Source organism: Adiantum capillus-veneris, chromosome 14 (assembly GCF_014529385.1).
Source record: "Adiantum capillus-veneris isolate H3 chromosome 14, ASM1452938v2, whole genome shotgun sequence".
In the NCBI taxonomy this organism is placed as follows: Eukaryota; Viridiplantae; Streptophyta; class Polypodiopsida; order Polypodiales; family Pteridaceae; genus Adiantum; species Adiantum capillus-veneris.
In genome coordinates, this window is record NC_140944.1 from 25,799,426 (window position 1) to 25,824,596 (window position 25,171).

Genomic DNA, 25,171 nt, shown 5'->3' on the forward strand with positions numbered 1-25,171 from the left:
TACTAGAGGGGTTTGGTTTTGAAATTTCAACTCTAAAGTTCAATTGGTAGAATGCATGTTTTGCATGCAGTACTAGACATGTGAGCTCTATATGATGTGCTCAACTCGCGCGGTCATTATCTTGAATCCGTCATCGCCATCCCAAGCTTGATGCGCGAGATCAGTCACATCCCATGACCAAATTAATGTAGCACTTGTCTGGGGGTTTTGCTCGTTAGACAAGTTTTCTTATTTCAATATGTTCACTATTTGTTGATATTAGTATGTAACAAAGTTATGGTGACGAAAGTGTTCCAAATAAATCATGAGCGCCTCTCTCTCTCTGTGTGTGGATCTTTTTGGTCTCATGGTGTAAATCCCTCCCCCCCCCCCCGAAAATAAAAAATAAAAAATAAAACCGTTACTTCAGGTTACATAAAAAATATTTGTACACCCACACTATGGTCTAGTTAGTTGAAGGTGTAGCAACCCCATATTTATATTTCATCTCCACACCCCCTCCAGCACCCCTCCACACACACCAAGCGATTTAAGTTGGGATCCATCCACACCCATTAACACACCCAACACCCAATGCCCCTCTTCATAGAGAAAGGAAAACAATTATCAACTCTCTTTAGGCAGCCTAATATATATAAATGACAATGACAAAATCCTTGACGAGCTATGGATTTCACCTTCAACCCTCTACTTCAAAAGGATTTTTGAGCCTTAAAAATGAGTTATGTTTTTTGCCAAATTTACAATTTATCACTTTAAAAGCATTTTTAGGTCTAGTATCAGCAAGTTTTTAAGGGATAATGTTATTTCCTTAAATTTTCTGTTGTTCTAAAAGAAAATTCAAACCTTTAGTGATATGAAAATCTACTCGTACTCACGGACTTGCTACAGCATGATCCTTTTGTATGGCACCGACTATCATGTACACATAATAAAAACAACATAGACATTATTTCGCAGTTACACCAAAATTATGGCAATTTTAACAGGAGGATATGTTCTCTTGAATAGGTGCAGCTGGGGATGAGAATGACGCTAAAACTATAGATTTATCCAACTTTCATGATAATTTCTAGCTTGACCTTGTGTTGATCAATACCAAAGGATCGTAAAGGCGAAATCATTGAAGCCAAATTATGCTCTTCTGTAGGTTCTTCTTGGATTATGAGAACTTTCAATAAGAATATCAAATCTTATTGTTAAAACATATCTTCAGGACCAACTTTAAGAATAGCCATGAAAACGTCGATAACAGGCTGGTATTGCAAAAAATGTGATTCTTTTGTATAAAACTCCAAAGACTCTTCCAAATTAAAAATTATGAGCTCTATGAACTATATCTTGTCACAAACATTTAATAAGAGTGTATGGAAAAAATTCTCTCAAGGTCCAAAAACATATGGTGTTTAGAGCCCTTGTTTTTTGCAAAATGTACCATTGCATAAAATTTGGGAGATTACCAGAAGTAATAAAGATTTGACACAAAATGCTAACTTACAATAAGATAGGTTTCATCTCGAAGCTTAATGAAGGACCTTTATAATTGACAAGCCTATTAAGAGTAATTCATAACCTTGAAAGGACTCTATTATTATGTCAAGAGTTACCTAGTGTTAACTAGTCATGTGGCACTAATTGACAAACTTAATCTAATGGTCCACAATTGCTCCAGGCCTTAAAACAGTCAAAGTACAGCTTACTAGAGAAAACCCCTTACACCAATGCACTAAAACATACCCAAGGGTATAAGTGGCCCTAGGGGCTAATATATGAGTGTTATGCCATCCACTCGATCATCAAAACCATGGAGAGACAATGCCAGAAAACTATTTACAGGTTTCATCAAAACCACGGAGAGACAATGCCACTGCAGTAAAAAAAAACTATTTACAGCTTTACAGCTCTTGAAGCCCGTAACACTACTCGAATAAGCATAATCAGTTAATGGTGGAAAAGGCCTTCTGTGCTTCCCTCTTTCCCAAGTGTAAGTTTATCTCAGCATCGAGCAATTTGACCACTAAAACTGTCAAGTTGAAAAGCGACTACTCAAAACAAAAAAGCTTCCTTTGAAAAGCATCGGCGCCTGTTTGTTAGCTCTGCTTTCATGATCGCTGTACGGCCACACTCGCTTTTCCCTGCTGTAAAAGCTTTTGTAAGTATGCTGTTAATCACATTTTCTGCCTGCAAACAAAAACAAGCAAAGTGAATGCTCCTCCCAGCTCTGCATTCACTTCAATGGTGCTCCCGAAGCAGCAGGATCCAGCCGCCTTTGAATAGCACTCGCAGCCTATTTTAAAGAAAACCACAAAGATAAGTATCACAAGAAAAGAAAATCACTCAGCTTTTAGCACTTTTAAGTCCTCGACCTCGAAATTTCCGAGCCGATATTGATACTGCATCTCCTCTCTTAGCTGGGCCTGCTCTTTCATTGCTTGTGCCTGATTCAACAGTGCTTGGAGATCAGACCTGAGCATGAAGAGTACATTTATTGACCATACTCAGATGCTCAAAGAAACTTTACCATTCCACTCTGCATTGAACGTTTCAATGCTTCAACCTCCGCTTCCTTCCTTATCTCTCGCTCTTTCTTTAATTCAAGCCTGCAAGACCATATACCTAAGTGTGACGCATAAATAAGAGAGAAATAAATAACAACTTATATAAGATATCTCTACCATGCACTGTGCTCAGAGTGAAGTTAATATACTACCAAAAAAATGGCTAAGTGGACAGATTAACATACATTCAAGGAAAAATAAAATGAATGTTATTGGGTCCAGGCATGATGGAACAAAAGATTTTTAAAGCGAAACATTTTAGTGTCCAATCAATTGTTTCCTAAACACAATTTGGGAGCCGAAAATGATTGGAGTTTGTCAAAAGAAGTGACAGAAAATTTAAAATTCTGGTAAAAATTTGTCGCGAATATTCTCATGCACCACGCTTTGATAAACATCACCAGGATTATGGCTGATTATGAGAGCTTCTAGCACCTTGTCAAGGGCTTCACTCGTGTACAATTATCAATAAAACTACGTGGATTTCTAGCCGGCCAACTTGGTAATTTATGGATACTCGTCCTGTAGTCTTAAAATCTACATTTACTAAACTGCTATTGGTGTTTATCTTGTTAGGAATTTTGGAAAGAGAAATCCAAGAGCCGGAAACACGAGTATGCACTCATTGGCTCAACATGGCCAAAAATTTTACATTTGAGACGTGCAACTTTACATACCTTACAAAAACATGGTATTTTGGTCCCCTATACATACAAAAATTTGAACCAATATTTACCGTCTTTGTTCCTCATCATTGAATTCAGTTCGCTCCGATGGTTGCTTACTGACCCCTCTCTTTATGGCTTTCATGAACTTCCTGCGGTGGTAGGCATCCAGATCATAGTACCTACACACGACAATATATTCTGTTCAGAAACTGACGACAATGATTGCGCTAATTTACCATAAATTTCAACGCCAAAGATGCTACTCTTGGCGCAACGGCGCACTTCACAGACCACAACTTCAAGAGGTAACAAGATGAATTAACACATGCAACCCTGGAGGCACTGAGCTACTAACAATTAATATATTCAAGCCACGAGAAATGGACTTTTGAGGTTAAAAAAAAGCTGAGATACAAAGCAAACATGCTGAAAGAATGAGGATTTTCAAATAAATACCCCTTAAGGATTGGTTGATATTTGTGTGCCAAATATCACCCTATTACAAAAACTGAAACACAAATACAATATAAGCTTTCTGAAATACATACTTTTTTGCTAAAGTCGCAGTGTTAAAATCCTCCATGTACCTAAGTACCACAAGAATAATTAAGAAGGCCGATCGCAATTTTGTACAGAAGAAATGAGCTACACAAACACAGAAATTTTAGAGACGTACTCTTTAAACATTTGTTTCTCTTCCCACGCTGGCATCGTTTCTAGATTGACCTAAAATAACAGAAACTACAAAGATGAACAACTTTGAGACCAGAGTAAACATAATTTCTTTCATAACCTTTTTCCTCTTATCATAAGATTCTCAACACACCAAATGAAAGCTCTTTCCCAACAACTCTTACCATGTGTATAGTATATTCGTATGTGTTTATGCTTGAAGCTGATGCTTAGTCATGACAATTACCTATGAGTCTTAAGCAGATTTATGGAAAGAAGAGGCATACATCGACATGCTTGCGCACACGGTATGCAAATACGTGTGCATATAAACACAACAAGGATATAAATGTGCGGAAGAATGTCCGTTTGATTGTGTAAAAATGTAACTATACAAACATGTATAATTGCCAACATCTACAAGTGCATGCATGCATGCATCAACATGTCTGCTATCAGTATCTTTCATTCAAATCTTCAGTCAGGTGCTTAATTGTTTGAGATAGGCTGTTAAGGCAGTACTAAGAACAAAATAGCAATGTATCCTCTCATAATATTCCACAAGGCTTTTTTTGGGGAGGGGTATATTCTGTAGCCAACGCACTAAGAAGCTTTATACCCAATCACTATCACAAGATGAATCCACACTTGTTCATATTTATTCCAAAGACCACTATCCCTAGAAGCTAGACTTCCATTTAAACTCCAGGGTCTACATTTAAATTCATTCCATCTCTTTTTATGATCCTTTGAAAACAGATATTCAGGCCGTTCTAGGCAGGTCTGAAACAGCTGTGTTGAATGCGACGCCTGTAAAACAGTCATAAGGCTCAAAACTTGCTTTTGCAAGCTATAATTGAGTGCTCTACCCTATACCCTGAATTTTTGCATCAGCAAAGCAAACAGCTTACCGCACCGTACTTGCCTTTATTGGCCTACCACTGTATGCAAAAGTCAGTATTTCCTCACTTTGCTAACTGAAAAAGGAAATCTACATACACAAAGCAAGCCTCACACCTTTTTAACTTCTGCCAACCATGCACTGAATTCTGGCCTCTTTATCCTGTGACAAAATTAAAAGTAATAATTTACCATTTTGTATATGGAAAGCGCACAATTAGAAAAAACAATGAACCTTAACCTGTGAGAAAGAAGTCAGAAACATAGAAATAGCCAATTTACTGCAAAATAGGGACAATATTGTGAAAGTAAACAGGCAATATTCTTCAAGCTCATGCATTTCCATTTTTACATTCTTTTCAATTGCAGAATAAATATATTGTCATCTTATCCTTTCACAAGCAGGACTTTTTATCATCTCTTGAGTGTTTTACCCCTTTTCTTGTGGAAAAAGATCCTTACTATTTTTGAAACTGTCCAATGGGCTACTACCTCACCTGTAGCATGAGGGAAAACTGTACAAAGATGGAAGACTCTCCCAAAACAAAGGACATAACATATTGATTACTACATTAATAATGGTAGGCCAAACAGAAGGCCTATAGTGCCACTGGAGGCCATGCACTACTGTGAAGAAAGGTCCTGGCCACCACACTCTAACGAAAGCCTGGCCCAGTCTCACAGCGCTGAGCGAGCTGCTGCTGTTGTACTATCCTGTGAGTGGATGCATGAGCTTAGGTCAGAATGTGTGTATGGTTGTCCAGAATGATGACATGACAGACTTATGGTATGGAAAACACAGAAAAAATGAAAGAGATTGTGGACTGCCGATGTGGCATTGCAAATGCATGCTGATGTGCCAGCGTACAAATTGATGATGTGGCACCACATACTGATGCTAACATGGCAGCCACCACGCTCATTGTATTTCAGAAACCTTATGTGGGAAATTTGTGGCCAAGTTGCCTTTAGCAACTCGCAGCTTTAAGTATGTGGCATCACCGCTTGCGTCTCCATAGCAATCAGTTTCAGTGGTGTCAAAGTTTGGATGATTGCTATTCTGCGGACAATCCAATCCAGCTGCAGATGCAGATTACATCATGACATTGGTTTTTCCCGTCAACAACCGGAAGGAAGAGGAGTATGAAGAGTGGAAGTGACTTTTAGATTCAAGAAGAGGTCAAAGATGGAGTAAGGAGGGGGGCAGACTGTAGGAGATCATCATTAGGAGGCTCCGATCAAAGCCACATTAAGGGCACCAAAACTTCCCATTCCAAAGATATCACATCTCTTTGGCGAAAGCAAATTGTAAGGTGCAGCGGAAGTGAAAGTTGAACTTTGCTCAAGATGAGTGCTCCGAATCGTGCTCAAGGTTCCTTTTACTTACGGAAGGGAGAGCCTTCCGTTCCTTTAATGAGAGTGTGCAAGTGATCACAAACAAAGTGGATAAACACTGTGAATGAAGGTGCTGAGATTGAGAGATAGAGAGAGAAGAATACACCACCAAAATGTTGTCAAAACCCTCCTCCGAAGGCCCCCACTCTCTATGGCGAGAGCAGTCCATTGCTATTGATTGCACAATCTGATACAAGGTCTGAATGCTGTGAGTACTAAATGATGCTATGTCGAGGTCGACGATGGTGCCGATAATGACGAGACTAGGGCTGAAAACTGAATGCTTTGCAAATCTACAACTGTCGACGGTGACGGGGCTGGTCTGCTGCCGACGCCAAGGCGGTAAATGCATGCAAATGTCCCGGGCTGAAATGAGACTAAATCTGAAAATGGATGGACTTTCGTATGGCTGAAAACTGTCCGTTGACGATCTGGGTCGCGGCGAGGATCTGATATGGGTTCTTGGCAGGTTTGTAGATGCTAATGCTGAAACTGAAAACGCCAGCAGTCCTGCAAGTGAATGCAAATGCTAGGCTGATTTCAGGCTATTCTTTGCGATGCAACAAAGTGGCAGAATCTGCAGCAATAGAGATCGCAACTACTGAGGCTGATCTTCTACAGGCTGGCGTGAATGGCTGAACCAAAAACGCTGGCTGCTCTTGGTCTGGGCTGAAATCGTTGGCAAGGCTGGGGTCTCCAGAAATGCCAGGATAGCAGTGCTTGAGAACGCTAGCAGGTCTTCACAATCCTCTTGCGATCTGGCCTATTTGCTGATCGCTGGGCTTTTCCTAAGTACTCCCAAATAGGTGGGTCGAGCAGCCTTCCACGATTTGCTGGTTTCTCACAATGGGGTTAATTAAAGTTTATTAAGTGACTTTGAAAAGTTAACCTCATAAGAGGTGGTTCCCACACTAAAAGTCAAAACTGCTTGGCTAGGGTTCTGATGCTATGCTTGGGGAGCTAGATGGGTCATGTCATGCTTTGGATGTGCAATCAGAGAATATGCATCTACTCTTAAGTATCTGGACATGCACGGTCTGCGAACAGACTCACAAAAGTGCCAGAACACTTCCTAAGTTGGGCTGACTGAACTGAAATGAACCCTTGCCATGAAGTAGCTTGTCCACGTACACATAGGGTTAAAAGTACACGTGACGCAAACGAAACAGCAGCAGGTGGCTCGGAGATTCCCAACTACCCAAGGCATAATGGGAGAGCGCTTCCTTTATAATATGGAGATGAGTCGCATGCCAAATCCACGTTGATCACACACGGGGGGGGTATGGGGCTTTTGTTTTGGGCTTCCATGCCGGGTTATATGGGTGGTATGAAGGGCATGAAGCATATGATGCCTAGTGTGTAGGGGTATCCTTTTGGGACTGGGTTTGGAGGCATGTATGGTGTTGCTAAATTGGCTTTATCCGACAGAAAAATAATTCTAAATGAATTATTGGATTTATAAGTGAGAGGGTTTTCTCGCTTGGAACACCAAGGAAAAATAATTCTAGATGAATTATTGAAATTTTAAGTGAGAGGGTTTTTCTCACCGGAGACATCCGAGTATAGAGTATTCCTAGTACGTCGTTCAAAGTAATGACGGGAGCACTGAGAACGGGAATATCTGTAAGGCCACCAAGAACGGGTACTTCTGATGCGTCACATCGGATGGGTGACAGGGAGCATCGGGAAGAAGTATCCGACCATCCGGGAACGGACATCTCTGATGCATCATAGGATGGGTGACATAGAGCATCGCAAAGGAGATTGTACCGTAAGTTCGGTAGGAAAGGACTAGGTGATGGGTATTCCGGATGAGTCACAAGGTGGGTAACGGGTGCATCGGAAAGGAAATATCCATAGTCAGGAGGAAATTCCGAACTGTGTTAGACTTGTGCACAAGGAAAAGCAAGCACTTGAATGAAGATGGGTTCATAGAAAACTTTGAGGAAAACGGGATGCTTGCTGAGAAAGCAGGATTGCTTTTCGGGAAAACAGATGCTTTCCCGCGAGGAAGTCTATGTCTGCATTGCAACTGTGCATGTGATTGCATCCACGACGCGCCTGGGAAGTGCTGTGAAAGCATTGTTTTTAACTTATAAGGTTTTATTGAGTTTTTGGGCAGATTCAGACTATTTTTTAAAATATGCCGGCCGCCCACTTAATAAGTGGGCAGCCATCTGATAAATAAGGCAACAGATCAGCCAACGTTTTCTCTCTCTTTTTCAGGCAGAACAAAGCCCCGAAAAAAAAAAAAAAAAAACGGCCGCGATCTCTACGTGAGCAGCTATTCGTGCCATAACTAGGAGCTATAAAAGCATCACATGGCCTCACTCAAAGGAGGAGATCAGTTCTTACAAGAAGAAGATGTTGCTGCAGATTTCATCCGCAAAGAAGACGTTGCCGGTGACACCCATGGCTGCCCCAAGTGTACCAGATGTCGCCAAGACCCAATGCGCGAGTTCCCTCGCGAAGAAGTGCCTACGGAGCGTGTTTCCATCGCGACAAGTTGCTGTTTTTCTCTCTGTTCAGCCCATAAACGTCGTAGATGGGGCTGATTTACGAGAAGGAACCTGAGAACACACCTCTTTTGTGTGTAGGATTGAAGAGAGGATTTTCTTTGTAGAGATCTCTTCCGGGGAATTGCTTTTCGAGAACCCAGTTGCGTTTCGAGCGTCGAGACTTTTAAGGTAACGATTTTCATGTTATGATCTCTGAGTATTTGATTGCAGGTGTACTTCCTCTTCGTGAGGGAGTAGGAGCAGAGGAAGGCACGAGCCTCTGCAGGATAAAAGCGCTCTGAGGAACTAGAGCAAGATCAGCCCAAGGGTTTCGTAACCGAGTTTGGGAAGTAGATCCACGGATCCGAGAGTGGTAAGACTCTCAAGATGTGATCCGGAAGTAGAAATTCCCAAGGGAAGGACTTCATGTCCGAGAAAGCAGAGTTATTCTACAGGAAGAGGACTCTGGAAAAAGAGTTGCAGGATGTAATGCCCCAAGTCTGGAAGGTGAGATCCAGAGGCGAGAACCTTGATTCTCGAGGATTTGGAATAAGGAGAGGAAGTTCCTTGGAATAGGGTTTTGCCCTAGGAATAGGAAGCCAAGGCTTCCAGGAACCATTAAGTCTTATTCTAGAACGAACGTGGTAATACGTTCGGTTCAAGTGCTTGTATAGACTTCTCCTCAGTAATAAAGATACTATTACGGGGGGTGATCAGTGTATATATATATATATATATATATATATATATATTTCTCTTTATATCCTCTGGCTTCAGTATTAAGTGATAAATTCTATTTATCCAAGTATATTCTATATTGCTATACGCTCTTGTTTGTGACAGTGGTATCAGAGCATGGTCTCCTCTCTTTCTTTGTAATGGAGGACGACTCTGGGAAGATAAGGGAAGAAGCCATGACAAGCCAAGAGAGAAGCAAGCAGGCGGAACCCTAAGCCCTGCAGGAAAAGCTCGCAGAGTTAGGAAAAATTCTCTCTCTGTAAGAAGTCGACACAAGACTTGGGATCCTCTCAGAAGTCGACAAGAGCATGATGCTCAAGAACCTAGAGAATCCAAGGAGTAGAATGCTCAAGATCCTTCAGAACCCAGAAGATATCCATGAACATCAATCCAGAACCATAGCCAAGAAATCCCATCATTTTGAGAAGGATATGAAGAAGGTCTTTAGACCTCAGAACACTCTGATCAAGTTTGATACTTTCGACAGAAGGGAAGATGCCCCGAAAGCTACCGCTTTGATTTGGTAGTTTGAAGATGCCTTTGCAAATGGCAATTTCTCAGAAGCGTCGAAGGAGAGGCATGTGACCAAACGCCTCAAGGGGAATTGCAAGTACTTGGTGGTATACCAAAACTCTGCAAGGAACTTACAACAAGACTTGGATTCAATTCAAGGCTGAACATTTCGACAAATTTTTTTCCTATACGCTTTGAGGAAGACATCCAAGAAAATTGGGATCGATTTGCCCAATAGGAACACGAGCGAGTCAAAGCAAGTAGTGGTTCACTCTTGCGAAGGTAGCTCCACTCTTGATCCTCTCTGAGGAAAGAAAGATGAAGAAATTCAATGAAGGACTTTTGCCCGAATTTTGTAGATGCATCTACAAAATACTTTGCAGCAGATGGTGGAGTCAGCAATAAGAGCTCAAAGTGTACACCTTAGTGTACATAGAACTTAATCCCCGCACTGGGACGGGAACCATTGAACACAGAAACAACGAATTTTTGTTATTTCTTCTCGAAGGATACGTTGCTATCCGGAAAAAGTTTGGAGTAAGGGAATTCAATCTAACTCCTGAGTTCTTGAATAGAAGACCCTTGAACTTTAAGCGAGAGGGCGGGTTTTTTATCAAAGTTACATCTTTGAGGAAATCATAAAGTGCATTGTGCTTGTTTGCTCTTTTGCACGAAGTATGGTTATGTCTAACCGGGACTACTCACTCTCGAGTGTTTATGAGAGCAGGATCAAACTGAAACATTGTTTTCTCAGATGAATTGGTTTGCTCAACTAGCCAGAAGGTCAACTATTGATCTGGCATCCGGTAATTCTCAAACAGATTACCTCCTACTGCGGGTAGGAAATTGTGAAGGAACCATTCTCAGCTTTCAAGCAAAGAAAAGCTTTCATTAAGCTTGAGTACTCTTTAAGCCCACACCCCCTACCCGGTAAGGGAAGATATGGGAGTGCTTTTCGCACAAGTGAATGAACACTCTCTTTATGAGGGAAGGAGCAAGAGCCGACTACGACATGTGCCTGTGGAATTCGGGATTTGAAATCCCAGTTTCTCTGATGAGCAGGTTTGCTCTAGAACCAAGTCAAGGAATCATACTGTTGAGTGTCTTCGCTCTAAGGATCTTATGAAGGGAAGGTAATAGGTTCACCGAGCCTCTAACACAACTTAAGAATTATGTACACCTTTGGGTACATGGATAACACACGAAGATGCAAACCTATGCCAAGGAACTGGACAGGAGTTTGTTATACTCTCTTGAGCGCCTTTTTGCGCGCAAGGATATTCCGGCACGAGAATCTCTATTTGAGGTGTGTTCAATAGAAGAAATTTGAGTTTCTCTACGGAGAAGAGGTTTTCTGATGGTCGTTGATCATTGAGTACGTTATGTGCTTTTACCATTACAGTAGCAACTTCTGTTGCGGTATATGTTTCTCCATGAGCAGGTCAAGTCGCATTTACACGCTGATGGAATAAATTCGAACAATTATGTTCGTAAGAATATAATTCGCCAACACTTTAAAATGGTAAGAATTACCTTAACCACATATGGGAGAACATCATTGAAATCTAAAGTGGGTTCGCCCTTCAATGGGCCGAGTTTGAACTTATGTTCACAGAATGGGAGAGATGCTAATGCGCGTCAGGAAAACATTGCTGGTAGTAATAACTTGTAGGAGAAAAAAATTGAGAAGAAGTCTCACCGTACATAAGGAATCTTCGAACTGAAACCGTCTGCCTATGTTGAGCGACGGCCCGAAACAAGAACCTACTTTAAGGTGATCGCAGCCTCTATTTGTTAAAGAAAGACATCGAGATTAATGCTCTATGACTTGGGCACTCCCTATGTGGGAGGACACAAGAGGTTTAATACCCTCTAGACTAACAACGCACGATTATGCGCAAGGACAAATACCTAGATTGATTTCTAGGAGGATTATTCTTCTCGAGGTTGAGAAGATTCTCGGATGAGGAAACTTCCAATCTGTTGGAAAGACACGAATGACTAGTTCTTACATGGCTCGTAACTTTGATGATTGGTGAAGGATATCCTCGAGGTACTAGAGGAAGGACATGAACCGGTAAGGTAAGTATTGAATTCTTGAATTCTTGTTTAATTTAATTTTCAAGTTCTCTTCTGAGAAAGGACCAGCTCAACTCACCATTGAGCAAGATTTTAAATTTTTCCGGTTTCTCTTTGGGCAGTTCAGTTGGACCTCTACAATTGAGGACAACTGTTTATAAGTGAGAGGGATGTTGCTAAATTGGCTTTATTTGACAAAAAAATAATTCTAAATGAATTATTGGATTTATAAGTGAGAGGGTTTTCTCGCTTGGAACACCAAGGAAAAATAATTCTAAATGAATTATTGGAATTTTAAGTGAGAGGGTTTTTCTCACTGGAGACATCCGAGTACAGAGTATTCCTGGTACGTCGTTCAAAGTAATGACGGAAGCACTGAGAACGGGAATATTTGTAAGGCCACCAGGAACGGGTACTTCTGATGCGTCACATCGGATGGGTGACAGGGAGCATCGGGAAGAAGTATCCGACCATCCGGGAACGGACATCTCTGATGCGTCATAGGATGGGTGACATAGAGCATCGCAAAGGAGATTGTACCGTAAGTTCGGTAGAAAAGGACTAGGTATGGGTATTGTCACAGAGTGATGACGTGGCGGACAGCAGAAACCCTAACTTCTGACTGAAACCCTAAAATTCCTGCAAACCCTAAAATCTGCCAGAAACCCTAATTTGCAGCAAACCCTAATTTCAGGCTAAGACCCTAATTCTGCCAAGGGTGCCACGTGGCAACAGCAGTACGAAATTCCGAAAATTGCGGCGGAATTTGCACTGGTAGCTTCTTGTTGCTTTTTGGACTCTACACAATGAGAAAGAGAGAGCATCTGGACGCAGAGTCTGAGAGTGAAACCCTAGTCACTCTCTTGTACTTTGATCTGATTAATATATAAAAAAATACCGAAAGGGGCGCCAGTCTTTGGGGCCAATATCTCTAGGCACGGAACTCCGTTGGGCCAGTGTAAATCTATTGTGATCTGTGACTTGTTTTGAAGTGGTTATTTGGTGTTGTCGCGGTTGATTCTTGACTTGGAGTGTCCAAGTCTGTTAGAGTGGTATCAGAGCACGGCCGATTTCTCTTCTACGGGAAATCAGATCCCCAAATTTTTTTTCCGCGGCACCTATGGCTTCATGCAAGGATCAGTCGACTCCCTCTGCATCTGGAGATGCGGGCAGGGATCACAACGAAGATTCCGGCAGAGAGTATGGCCCGCCTCGGCCTACTCAGGCAGAGCGGCGAGAGATGGAGCGTCGCCAGTTGATCGGCGATGCAACGAAGATGATTCTCAATTTTGCCAAGGACCCGAAGATAGCAAAATATATGAACCAGACCTCTTTGGAAGAGGTACAGACAGAGTGGCAGAGAACCACGACACCACTCCCGAAACCCGCTCTCAAGAAACCTTCTGCCTCCAAGAAATATACGGAGAAGGAACTGGAGAACGTGGTTGATGCACGGATTGCTCAACTTTTCGACGTGCAAAAGAAAGAAAGCACGGCAAAAAGCAGAAGAAAGGCACTAACTTCCCGGGATATTTGGGTCGTCGGTCGACATTCGACAAGGCAAAGAAACTGAAGAAGCGTGTCAAGTTTGAAGGCTTACCCAGTTCTTCTTCTCACAATTCTTCTAGCTCTTCAGACTCGAGCGAAGAAGACAGAAAAAGCAAAAAGCGAAGCAAAATACAAAGCTTCGGAAAGGGCAAGAAAAAGGCAAAGAAGGCTAAATCTCGCCTAGAGACTGACAGTTCTACTGAGGACTCGTCTACAGATAGCTCAGATTCTGATGATGGAAACTTCTATGCGAACAAGAAGAATTTTTACAAAGCCAACCAGTATGACTTTCTCGAAGATAAAAGCAAGAAAGTCCGAGAGTTTAAGGAAGGTGGCCACTCGATCAAGTTTGATACTTTTTCGGGATACTCCGATGCTTCGAAGGCTTTGTCTATTATACAGCAGTTTGACATCGCTTTCGCGGGAGGACCTATTCAGAGCACTCCAAGATTTGGAGAGCTGCCTCTTATTTTAAGGGGAATGCTCGTACTTGGTGGTCCACGCTTCTTTTAAACAAGACTGCGCCAACGTGCTGAGTTTCTGTCATGACTCCGGAGATCAAGGGCAGACTCAGCCATAATGAAGCCTAGCACTAAGAGAAGCGTTAAATTGGAAAAATTAGCACAAAAGAAAAGGTAGTTGATAGGGCATACGCACCACAAAAGATAGAAAGAATTAGCACAATATCAACTGGTCGTAACTCGGACGAAAACTTCACAATGTGAGGTCTGCATGTCCGCTATACAACTAAAAAATATACCTAGATGAATCCAGGATATACCCAGATTTACCCTTGAAGGAAAGTGCAAGGTATAGACTCATGGTAGTCACCCACGAGACAATATAACCATCAGCTCCATCATGCATAGTATTGACTAAATACCACGACATCCCCACTAACGTCGTCAGTGCCCAATAGTGGGTGTAGAACTAGGTACAAACATATGCTCCAGAATCTTTCAATGCTTACTGTGAAAGATTCTGGAGCTCTTTTCTACCCGCCTCTACATTCAAGAAGATCTCGTTCAGAGAACAAATTGAGCGGTTTACCTTGGGTCTACCTACAGAGATCCGAGATCATTGTTTGGAACAGAAGTCAGCTTCGAGTTGATGAGTCATGCGAAGCAGGGCTTTGCCATTCACTCTCGCAGTCTGACCTACCCCACAGATGAGGCCATGACACAACGAGCCGAACACACTTCTGGGAATGAAAGTAGAAAGAAAAAGAGCAACCCAGAGAAAAAGAATGCACGACCCAATCTGACTCCTGAGGAGAGAGCTAGCTTCATTAGAGAGGGGAAGTGCTTTGGATGCGAGGAACATGGATATATCTCCGCGAAGTGCCCTAAAAAGGCAAAGAAAGAACAGAATGATAAAGACGCGAACAGGCCTGAGAGTTCGAGAGCAGCTGAGGAAAGTGGCAGAAAAGGCAGATAGAAAAGCAAAACGGGTACCACATGGCGTGGGACCTGCACCGAATCTAATGAATGAGAGTACAAACTTTGCCGCTTTTGGGGCAAAGTGAAGGATCAAGAAGCTCTTTTGAAGGAGCCAAGGCCAACTTCTTTTCACTTGGAATTGGCGGCTCGATTTGGAATTACGCCCGACAGACTGATGCCACAGGCGGAGATAGTTCGATTGGCACCCGGATGGGATGTTGCCATTACACCGAGCATTGGCAAACTTCGTTTGCAATGACAAGGGTGTTCAGGGCACGCGAATGACGTTCTACTCAGGATCCCTTGGTACCACAAGAGCTACGCCGTGGTTGACTACCGGGCCGAGAAAGCGACTTTGATAAATGAAGGGCTTAGAGATTGTACTTGATGAACTTCAATTTCTTACTCATTCTTTTGGGAGAGAACTGAACGATGGATAAAGGTTGAATATGTTTTGACCTGATCAAAAGAACGCCAAGATTTTCTACACTCTCACGCCGATTGCTTCTCAGAAGGCCTGCCAGGAGAGTTACCACTGCTCGTCCTGAAGATCATACCATTGATCTAGTACCTGGTAGTACACCACCGAACTGGCCACCCTACCGTGTGAGCCGAGCACAGAATGAAGAGATTATAAACCAAGTGAAAGACCTCTTGGAAAAGGGTCATGTCCAGCCTAGTACTTCACTGTATTGCTCTCCAGTGTTGTTGGTTTTGAAGAAAGACGGATCTTGGAGAATGTGCATCGATTATAGAGCTCTCAACAAAATCACCACATCAAGAACAGATTTCCGATCCCTAGGATCGATGATATACTCGACAGGTTACAGGGATCCTCGTGCTTCAGCAGGATTGACTTGAAGAGTGGATATCATCAGATCAAGATAGCGTCGGGAGACGTCTACAAGACAGCTTTTCGGACGACTTTTGGGTTATTTGAGTTTTTGGTGATGCCTTTTGGCTTAACCAATGCTCCTGCGACATTTAACCGGATGATGGACAGGATTTTTCGAGAGTACAGGCTATTTGTTGGCACTTTCTTTGACCACATCATTGTTTTCTCCAAGAATGAGGCTGAACACAGAGATCATCTGCTTCAGGTCTTTCAGGCATTACGAGATCACAAGTTAGTGATTAATGCAAAGAAAAGTGAATTTTTCCTACCAGAGATACACTTTTTGGGACACATTGTGTCAGCAGCAGGAGTGCAAATGGATCCGGCCAAGATAGAGACTATCCGTGATTGGCCCAACTTGAGGAATGTCCATGAAGTTAGAAGCTTCTTGGGACTGTGTTCGTACTACAGGCGGTTCATACGAAAGTTTGCAGAGGTTGCTTCCCCTTTGCATATCTTGACACAGAAAGGAGTACCTTTCTCGTGGGGACCCACAGAGGTGACTGCCTTTCAGACATTGAAAGAGAAATTGACTACAGGACCTATTTTGACTTTGCCGGACTTGTATAAGTCATTTGAAGTATATTGTGATGCTTGTGGTTGTAGTCTGGGTGCGGTCTTGATGCAAGAAGGCCATGTCATAGCTTACGAGAGCCGTTTGTTCTCTAGGCCGGAGATGACAGCACAGATTTATGAGAAAGAGCTTTTGGCGGTTATCCATGCTCTTACTCAATGGCGGCATTACCTACTCGGAGCGGATTTCACTGTCTTTACAGACCATCAGAGTTTGCGCTACTTCTTGTCACAGAAGAAGCTTTCGGAAAAGAAGATGCGGTGGGCGAACATCTTGTCACAGTTCCACTTCCAGATTGTCCATGTGCAAAGACAGAAGAATGTGGTGGCAGATGCTTTGTCTCGAAAACCGTTGGTTCTGGCTATTTCCACGATACATCATAGGAGCTTCGAGGATATGGTCGATCAGTATGCCACAGATACAGATTTTGCAGATATTTTCACACGGATACGAGATAGGGAGACAGTAGCTGGATACTCCCTTCGGGAAGGCTACTTGATGACAAAGACTATGTTGTGCGTTACACAGCAGTTGAGGGAAAAGGTTATGACTGAATGCCACTGTCCACCTTTTACGGGTCACCGCGGCATTGCTACCCCCATGAAAGGGGTAGAGAGATACTTCTTTTGGCCGAGACTCAAGAAGGATGTGGTAGACTTTGTGCGCAGTTGCTTGGTATGCCAGAAGGTCACGTTTGACAGGCATAAGGCACAGGAATTGTTACAGCCTTTACCCATACCCACCCGCTCTGGGAAAATATTGAAATGGATTTCATTTTTTATCTCCCGAGAACACAGAATGATCACGATGATTTTCCGATTACATGGCACGTCTGAGACGATTGTCTCCGACAGAGACCCCAGATTTATGAGTTTGTTTTGGAAGGCAATTTGGGAGAACATTGGCACACAGTTGCAGTTCTCGTCATCGTTCCACTTGCAGACTAACGAGCAATATGAGATTGCCAATTCAGTGGTTTTAGATTTATTGAAGTCTTATATCTCGGATCAGAAGACTCAATGGGAAAAGAACTTACCTTTGGTGGAATTTGCCTACAATAACAAGATACACTCTTCGACGGGGAAGACGGTGCAAGGACCTATTTTCCCTGTTCTTAGCCATTTTTCACTTATTATTAATAAGTGACTTTTGTTGGGAAACTAGGTAGGGCAATTTGACAAGCAAGTATATAAGAAAACCCAGTGCTAGCACTTTTTGGCAAAAGAGGCAGCAAGGACCAGACATCCGACAATGCAACTTCTCAGCAAGACCCCCCGGCATGATCACATAGCGTTTTCAACCAAAGAACAAGCCATCGTTTTCAGTTTTGCAGATCAGCCCAGTGTTTTGCATTTGCACCAGCCTGGCGACAGCAGGACATAGCAGATCACTAGCGTTTTTGCATCAGGCACAGATTCAACCCTAGCAGGCAACCTAGCGTTTTGCAAATCCACCACGACAGAACCAGCATAAGCATCAGCGTATTCAGTTTTCAGCACTTAGATTCCGCACCGCAAGTCCCAAACCTCGCAGATCTCACCTTCCCGCAGCAGATCCTCGCCGCACAGTTAGATCAGTCCATAGTTACCAGGAACGGGAACGCGGAATGGGAACGCGGAACAAAATGCCATTCTCTGTTACGGGTACTTATGTTTGAAACACGGAAGGGGGATTCGGAACGGGAACTTGGAATGGGAACGGGGAACGGAGGCTTGAAAACGGCCATTCCTTGTTACTATGGATCAGCCGAAGTTTGGAGTTTCAGCTTGGAAAACGCAGATCTCTGCATCTACGTTTTCAGCACGTCATCGTCGTCATCGCCGTTGTCACTGACATAGAGTCAAAATTCAGCAAATAAAGATTTGCAGATTTCAGCCCTTAGCGTTTTCAGATTTCAGCCCGTCTCGTCGTCATCCTCATCGTTGTCGATATCGTCGGCAAGTCCAAAGCATTGTAGAGATTTGTGCAATCAATAGTAGACCGCTCTCGCCATAGAGAGTGGGGCCTTCGGAAGAGGGCTTTTAACAACATTTTGGTGTCGTATTCTTCTCTCTCCATCTCTCAGTCTCAGCACCTTCATTCACAGTGTTTATCCACTTTGTTTGTGTCCATTGCACTCTCTCACTAAAGGAACGGAAGGCTCTCCCTTCCGTAAATAAAAGGAACCCTTGAGCACAGTTCGGAGCACTCATCTTGAGCAAAGATCAACATTCACTTCCGTTGCACCTTAAAGCAAAAGATCATGCTTGGGACTGGATTTGGTTGAATTAGTAATTGAAGTGGTTGTGAGCTGGTTGTGGAAATTGTGAAACCGGAGATCATTTTGAAAAAATTTGATGTATTGGGCTTTATGCACGCGGGAAACAGCAACGATGGCTATGATTATTTAACTGAACAAAGTGAGAATGTTTCAAGTGGGTGTTGAGTTGTCGAGTTGGCTAAAATAAAAAAGAAAAAAGGAAAACCTTTCTTTCTTCCTTCTCTTCCCTTTCCTCTTCTTCCACACACCACAGACACTTTATCAATAATAATCTCCAAAACCTCTCGCCATCAGCAACGGATTGCAAACTTCTAGATTTGACATCTATCTAGGGAGGTGTCGTCTACATCTTGGGCTTGTTGTTGAAGAATTTCGAGGGAAAATCCTCACATGTTGGGAGATTCTGGATTCTAATTGCTTCTATGCATGCGCTCTAGTCTTGATATTTGTTTAGGGTGAACTCATCAAGGTGTCTGCCGACAAGATTTTGAGCATACGGTCAATTGGTTTTGTTTGGCTTATTGAATTCTTGAATTTGGGATCCTATTTCTATTCCTAATAATCTCTATTTCTCGCTGATCATCCACAGTAAGTTAAATCATATCTAAATACTGTCTTTAGTTTTTACATTAACTAGCTTAAATCCATCTCACAGCGAGAAGCATGGTGCCTACCCGGTCTCCACTTGAGGAGCAATTTTCTTGAAGGCGCAATCAAAGCGCTTGAGACTTTGGAAGGGGTGTGACAAGAGACCCGCAACCATTACATAACGTTAAGCAAGGGCTCACAACACAGGAACAAGGACGGGGTTTGGCAACAAGCGTAAGAGGGCAGAGCTTGTGTGATAGGGGTAAGTGCTTTGAGGATTAGGGTCTCATGGCAAGATAAGGTTAGGGCTTCAAGATGTGAACGATTCTCTCTCTCTCTCTCTCTCTCTCTCTCTCTCTCTCTCTCTCTCTCTCTCTCTCTCGCACCATAGCTTGCTCATTTCTTCTTAACTGACTTGGATAATGTTTAATTTGCTTTCCACGATACGCAACATGAAGCTGAAAGAGCCATGGCATGACCCAAACAAAAACACCTTCCTTGATGTTTTCATGCTTTTCCACTTCGCTCTGCATCCCTTGACAAGACAATCAGATCAACCACTCTTCAAACCTGAAAGACCTCACAATAGCTTATAGACCTCTTAGTACTTCATGCTTTGACCAGATTTCATTTCTAACAGCTTGAAACGTTGTTGCTGGGTCGCTTTAAATGACACTTAAAGAAACGATGAAAGAGATTACTTTGCAACTACTAGCAAACCTAAAGCATACCACATGTCAATCTCCTTGATGATGCCGTATTTGCCCCAAGAATCTGTTACAGGACCAGCTTTTCCTTTCTGATCCTTCTCCTGCTTCTTCTTTTTCAGCTTCCTTTTTCTCCTGGCTCTTTTTTCATCCTCCTCCCTTCGACTCTTCTCTAGACCTTTCCGCTTGCTATCCTTCTTGCTGTGGCGCTTCTCTCGCCGATCAATCTCACGTTCGCAGCCTTTTCGAAGCCTATGTTTTCTATTCGTTTCCCGTAAATCACTGTCTATTTGGGAGGAGGTGGACTCTGAGCTAGAGTGATGAAGCCGTTTTCTACTGTGGAGCTTCTTCTCTTTATTGTGAGCATGCTCACTGAGAGAAGAGTCTGAATCGGAGCTGCTAGGGCTGCTACTGGAATCATCTGCAGAGATGCTTGTGCTTGAGATGGCATTCTCCTCGTCGCTCTTCGCAGAAGACCTGCGAAGGTGCTTCCGTTTGGACGATGAATGCTTCCTTCTATTGCTGTGCTTTCTCTTCGAGCTTCGCTTGGCGTCCTCGCTGCCTACTTTCCTGGCTTCCAATTCCTCGCCATCCATCTCCTCCAGTAAGGAAAGATTTTCAACAACGGAAATGTGTGACGGCTAAGGGTGTTTATAGGCCCCTCCCCCCAATATAGGAACGCTCGGGGGGACGACTATTAAATGGCACAGGTTGTTTAAATGACCCCCCAGCCATGGGATCACACCGAGGGATTGAGGGCGGGCATCTCGAGGACAACCAACGGCCAGAAAAAATTTGGTGACAGGTGACGGGTCTCGGACTTGAACTCAGACGGGTGTTGTGGTAGCCTCGTGCTCTAATTGGACACATGTATGCATTTCACTGAAAAGAATGCGTGTTCATATATACTTATGCCTGTCAGAGTTTAAGGTGAGGATGTCCGAATTTACTAAATTTGTCCGAGTTTACTTTTTAAAAAACGAACGGTGTCGCGCACCTCTGCTTTTGTGCATGGAGTTCTCTTCCGTGGATACCATGACGGGGTCTTCATTCAAAACCCCATGTTCTTTAGTCCTGGGGGGGGGGGGGGGGGGTGTTGTCTGTATTTGGTCCCAAGTTGTTCCTTGGTGGTTACATCGACATTTTCACTCTCCTTGTCTAGTCCAACTGATACCTTGCGTATATACAATGCTCGGGGGAAAAAACCTCCTAAAGAGGGAAAAAATGCCCCGGAGGTCCTCGTGTGTTCACACACATCACTACCGCATGTATATGGTAACAAATTGTCACTTTTAAACACCCCTAACTTTTGGATGCATTTTGAGGCCTTAAATGACGGTTTTTTGAATGCTGATCAAAAATGAATGAATAAAAGGGTCTTTGATTGTTGTTCAGGGGTTACAATAAATCTTGTAGAGCTACTATTGAGCTTCATTTTGATAAAAAAAAGTTTTTAAATCCTATACCGAGAGCTCAAGTTATGGCCAAAACAACCTTCTATCGCATGCAATCTTCTTGTAGGTCAATTTTGGCAATTTCAAAGTGTAAACACTAGATACATGCTTTGGTCCACTTACAAGTGTCCAAATTTTGTTTCGGAATCGTATTTGGGGATTCTAGGATCAATAGGAAGGCCTTTGACTAGTCAAAGTTCTTGTCTGGCCTCAACCTGTGTCTGGAGTCTTCATACAAGTAAGATGTCTCTTGACTCAGAATTGCTCCAAACTTTAACTGTAGACTCTCCTTCATGTACGCTAACCATTACAAGTCTCAGTTTGTGATTCTGACACTTTTAGTCAAGTCTATCACTCCTTTTTCTGTTTGGTTGATTATAACTTCACTGGGAAATTAACTAAGCCAAAAGTGATCCAAATTGAATGAAATTGGTCTCTAGGCCTATTTTGTGATGGCAAACACTTATGTAAGCTCATATGTAAGTTTTGGCCTCTAATTTGGGACTTGAGACATCATACGAGTATAATGTTTTTTGTGGCAAAATGAAGTGAATTTTATCCCAAAGACTCTTTATCACTCAAGTAACTCTGAACAACTTTCATAATTCAATTTCAACACTTTTTGTGCAAGTGATGGTCAATACAAGCATTAACCTTGCCCAATTTTCCTCTTTTGGTACTTTTTAGCCCAAATATGTTTCAAATGCAATGAAATTTTGGCTAGGGACTTCTTTTATGTTGCTTTAAGACACTAGGGTATACTCATATGTCTGATTTGACCCAGATCTGGCCTAAAAGTCTTCATATATGTATGATGTCCAATCTTCATATGCGTATTATGTCAATGTGCTCTAAATTGGATGAAACTTGGTCTCTAAGCTTGTTTTGTGGTGCTTAACACCCTGGTGTGCTCTGATGGCAGTTTTGGTCCCTAAAATTTCCCTTTAGACATCATATGTGTATGACGTATAACTGGCCAGAATGGAATTCTATTTCTACCTCATATGCTCCTTGGTATGTACTACATGCACATGTGCTCACAATAAATTTTGGATGTCAAATTGCACAACATCATCACTTTTTGACAAGAAAATTCCCCGAAAGAGTAAATTCCCCTCATTATTCAATCTATATGTCCAAATGAAATGAATTTTGGTGTATGTGCTCAATACAACATGCAAAATAGGGGTGTAAAGTCAAAAATTCAATTTTGTTGCCAAAATTATCCTTCGGACATCATACACGTATGATGTCTATGTTACCATATACATGTGGTAGTGATGTGTGTGAACACACTTAGGACCGTCGGGGCATTTTTTTCCCTTACTAGGAGGTTTTTTTCCCCGTGCATTGTATATACATCCATCACTCTAGGGCTAACTTATCTTTCCATTGCACACTAAGTAATACACTCTCTGTTGTGTGCCTTGAGCTTCCTTCGTCTTCTCCAAGATGTGTGTGTTATCATGCAACCCTAATTCCAACAATTGGTATCAGAGTAGGTTGCGTCCTCCTGGGCTTAGTCGCCAACAGCTCCATTTCTCTGATTTTTGTGAGTTTTGGCGAGCGTTTGTAGGTCGACAAATTTCGGCCTCTGTTTTGGCCTCAAGCATTGTTGTGCACGTAATTTTGTCATTTTGTGCAAATTTTTTGTTAGTGCGGTTTTTTGCATAACAGGTTCCTTATAGTCTTCTACGGTTCATGTTATATAGCACGTGTTGTTCCCGCATTGTTTCTCCTCTTTTTGGGCAGTTTTCACATCAGGTGCAGCATTCGGTATGGCTGACAACAACACAAATGTGTTCAAGATGCTTGTTGCTGAGGATAGATTAGATGGGGACAATTACCCTATGTCGGCTTATATGATGCAACATGTCATTGTGTCAAAGGGTGTCTAGAAGATTGTGCAGGGCATTGATGTACATCCTGATTCTGAGGATGTAGGCGATGTTGTGGATGTTGTAGGTTTTGGTGGCAGGGTTGCTGCTGCCAGAGTTGTTTTGCCTACGCTTGAGAAAGTTCCTTAGGATGTAAAAGATGTGTAGGCTGAGGTGCATTAATTGCATTGTCTGTGAAGCGCACTATTACTCCTCACATTCGTTTAGCGAAATCTGCAAACAGGCTCGGGATATTCTAGTTGGTCTTTATGCAAGCCGCAATGAGGCAAAAATTGCATTGCTACGTAAAGAGCTGGAGTCGAAGATTATGCATGAGGAAGATGATATGGACAAGTACTTTCCTTGCTAGTGTCAAGGATATCAATGAGCAACTTATTTCTGCAGGTGAGGTCATTTCAAAAAATTCCCTTGTGCAGTTATTCTTGATGCCTTGCTAGATTCTTACTAGACTTTTGCTAGTACTTGGAGACTTATAACCCAAGGAAATCCTGAAGTTGTCAAGTTTGATGCATTATGCACATTTTTGTTGCAAGAATCTCTTTCCAGAAAAAACAGGACTAGACAGCGTGTAGTTCAACATCCCTTTATTGCTGCTCAAAGAAAAGGTGGTAACAACAATGTAGCCACTTCTCATGGTTCTTCTGCGAGTGGAAAATCACATGTTCTCAATGCTTGTGCTAGCAGTAAGTCATCTGGGAATTCTGGTGATAAGGGCAAAAAGAAGATGCGTTGCCATTATTGTAAAGATAACGATTACTTGATCAAGCAGTATCCTAAGTTGAAGGCAAAAGAGACTAAGAGTGGTTCCACTACTAATGTAGCTATTGTTGAATCTTTTGTGAAAGGAGATTGTGACGCTGATGTTGATGCATAATGGGCTTTTAGTGCAGAGTGCACTTATGATCCTTCTGTTCATGATGCATGTTTGTCAGTTGTTGCAGATGCTCAAGTATGGTACTTTGCAGTGGTTCTTGAAAGTACATTACCTCTCAGTGTGACTTGTTTACCTCTCTGGAGGATGTCCCTCATGGGAATTCTGTCACTTGTGCCAACAATGCCTCTTATCTTGTCAAGGGAGTTGGAAAGATTGTGCTTACTGCTGCAATTGGCAGTTCTTTCACACTTGTTGATACATTGTATGTACCTGGAATAAAAAAGAACCTTTGTTTGTATCTGCACTTGCTAGACTTGGTCTTGTTGTCAAATTTGTGGATGACATATGTACAATACATGATATCAGTTTCGGTGATGAGATTGTTGCATCTGGCATATCATGTCATGGGCTGTATACGCTCACTTTGTATGACAAGTGTGGGCAAAATTTTGCAAATGCAGTTGTGAATTCTAAGGCTATTTTAGATGCAAAACTTTGGCATGCACGTTCTGGACATCTAAATTTTTCCAGTTTGCTGCATTTGCAAAAATATGATATGGTTGCTTCTTTGCCGCCTCTTGAAGCACCTGCCAAACATGTTTGTAAAGGTTGTATTTTGGGTAAGATGCAACGTTCAAAGTTTCCAAAGGATGGTTCAGTTAGGGCCACATGCAGGTTGTAGCTTGTGCATAGTGATGTTTGTGGGCCCATGCAAACTCCATCATTGGGCAATTACCTTTACTTTGTGACTTTCATTGATGATTACTCCAGGCATGCATAGGTATAACTGCTTAAAGCAAAGTTCAAAGTATTTATGTGCTTCAAACAATTTCTAGCTATGGTTGAAAATGTCTCAAAATGTACTATGAGCACCCTCCATTCCGATCGACAGGGGGGGGGGGGGGGGGGGGGG

The 25,171-nt window shown here is 42.4% G+C and overlaps 1 protein-coding gene across 2 annotated transcripts; it reads right to left on the minus strand.

Moving 5' to 3' along the window:
• Window positions 1-1,816: 1,816 nt before the first annotated feature.
• On the minus strand, window positions 1,817-20,700 carry LOC147442119 (nucleic acid-binding protein). 2 transcript variants are annotated; one of them, XM_086528411.1, is made up of 8 exons: window positions 20,057-20,697; window positions 4,916-4,961; window positions 3,903-3,952; window positions 3,775-3,813; window positions 3,295-3,405; window positions 2,522-2,600; window positions 2,367-2,438; window positions 1,817-2,287 (listed from the first exon to the last, which is right to left on the minus strand). In XM_086528411.1, the coding sequence occupies exons 1-8, from the start codon at window positions 20,626-20,628 to the stop codon at window positions 2,228-2,230; spliced, it is 1,029 nt and encodes a 342-aa protein (XP_086384537.1). In that variant the 5' UTR covers window positions 20,629-20,697; the 3' UTR covers window positions 1,817-2,227. The 2 variants fall into 2 exon arrangements, with proteins under 2 accessions (XP_086384537.1, XP_086384538.1); XM_086528412.1 differs by lacking the exons at window positions 3,775-3,813; window positions 3,903-3,952; window positions 4,916-4,961 and having other exon boundaries at window positions 20,057-20,700.
• Between the last annotated feature and the right edge of the window lie 4,471 nt (window positions 20,701-25,171).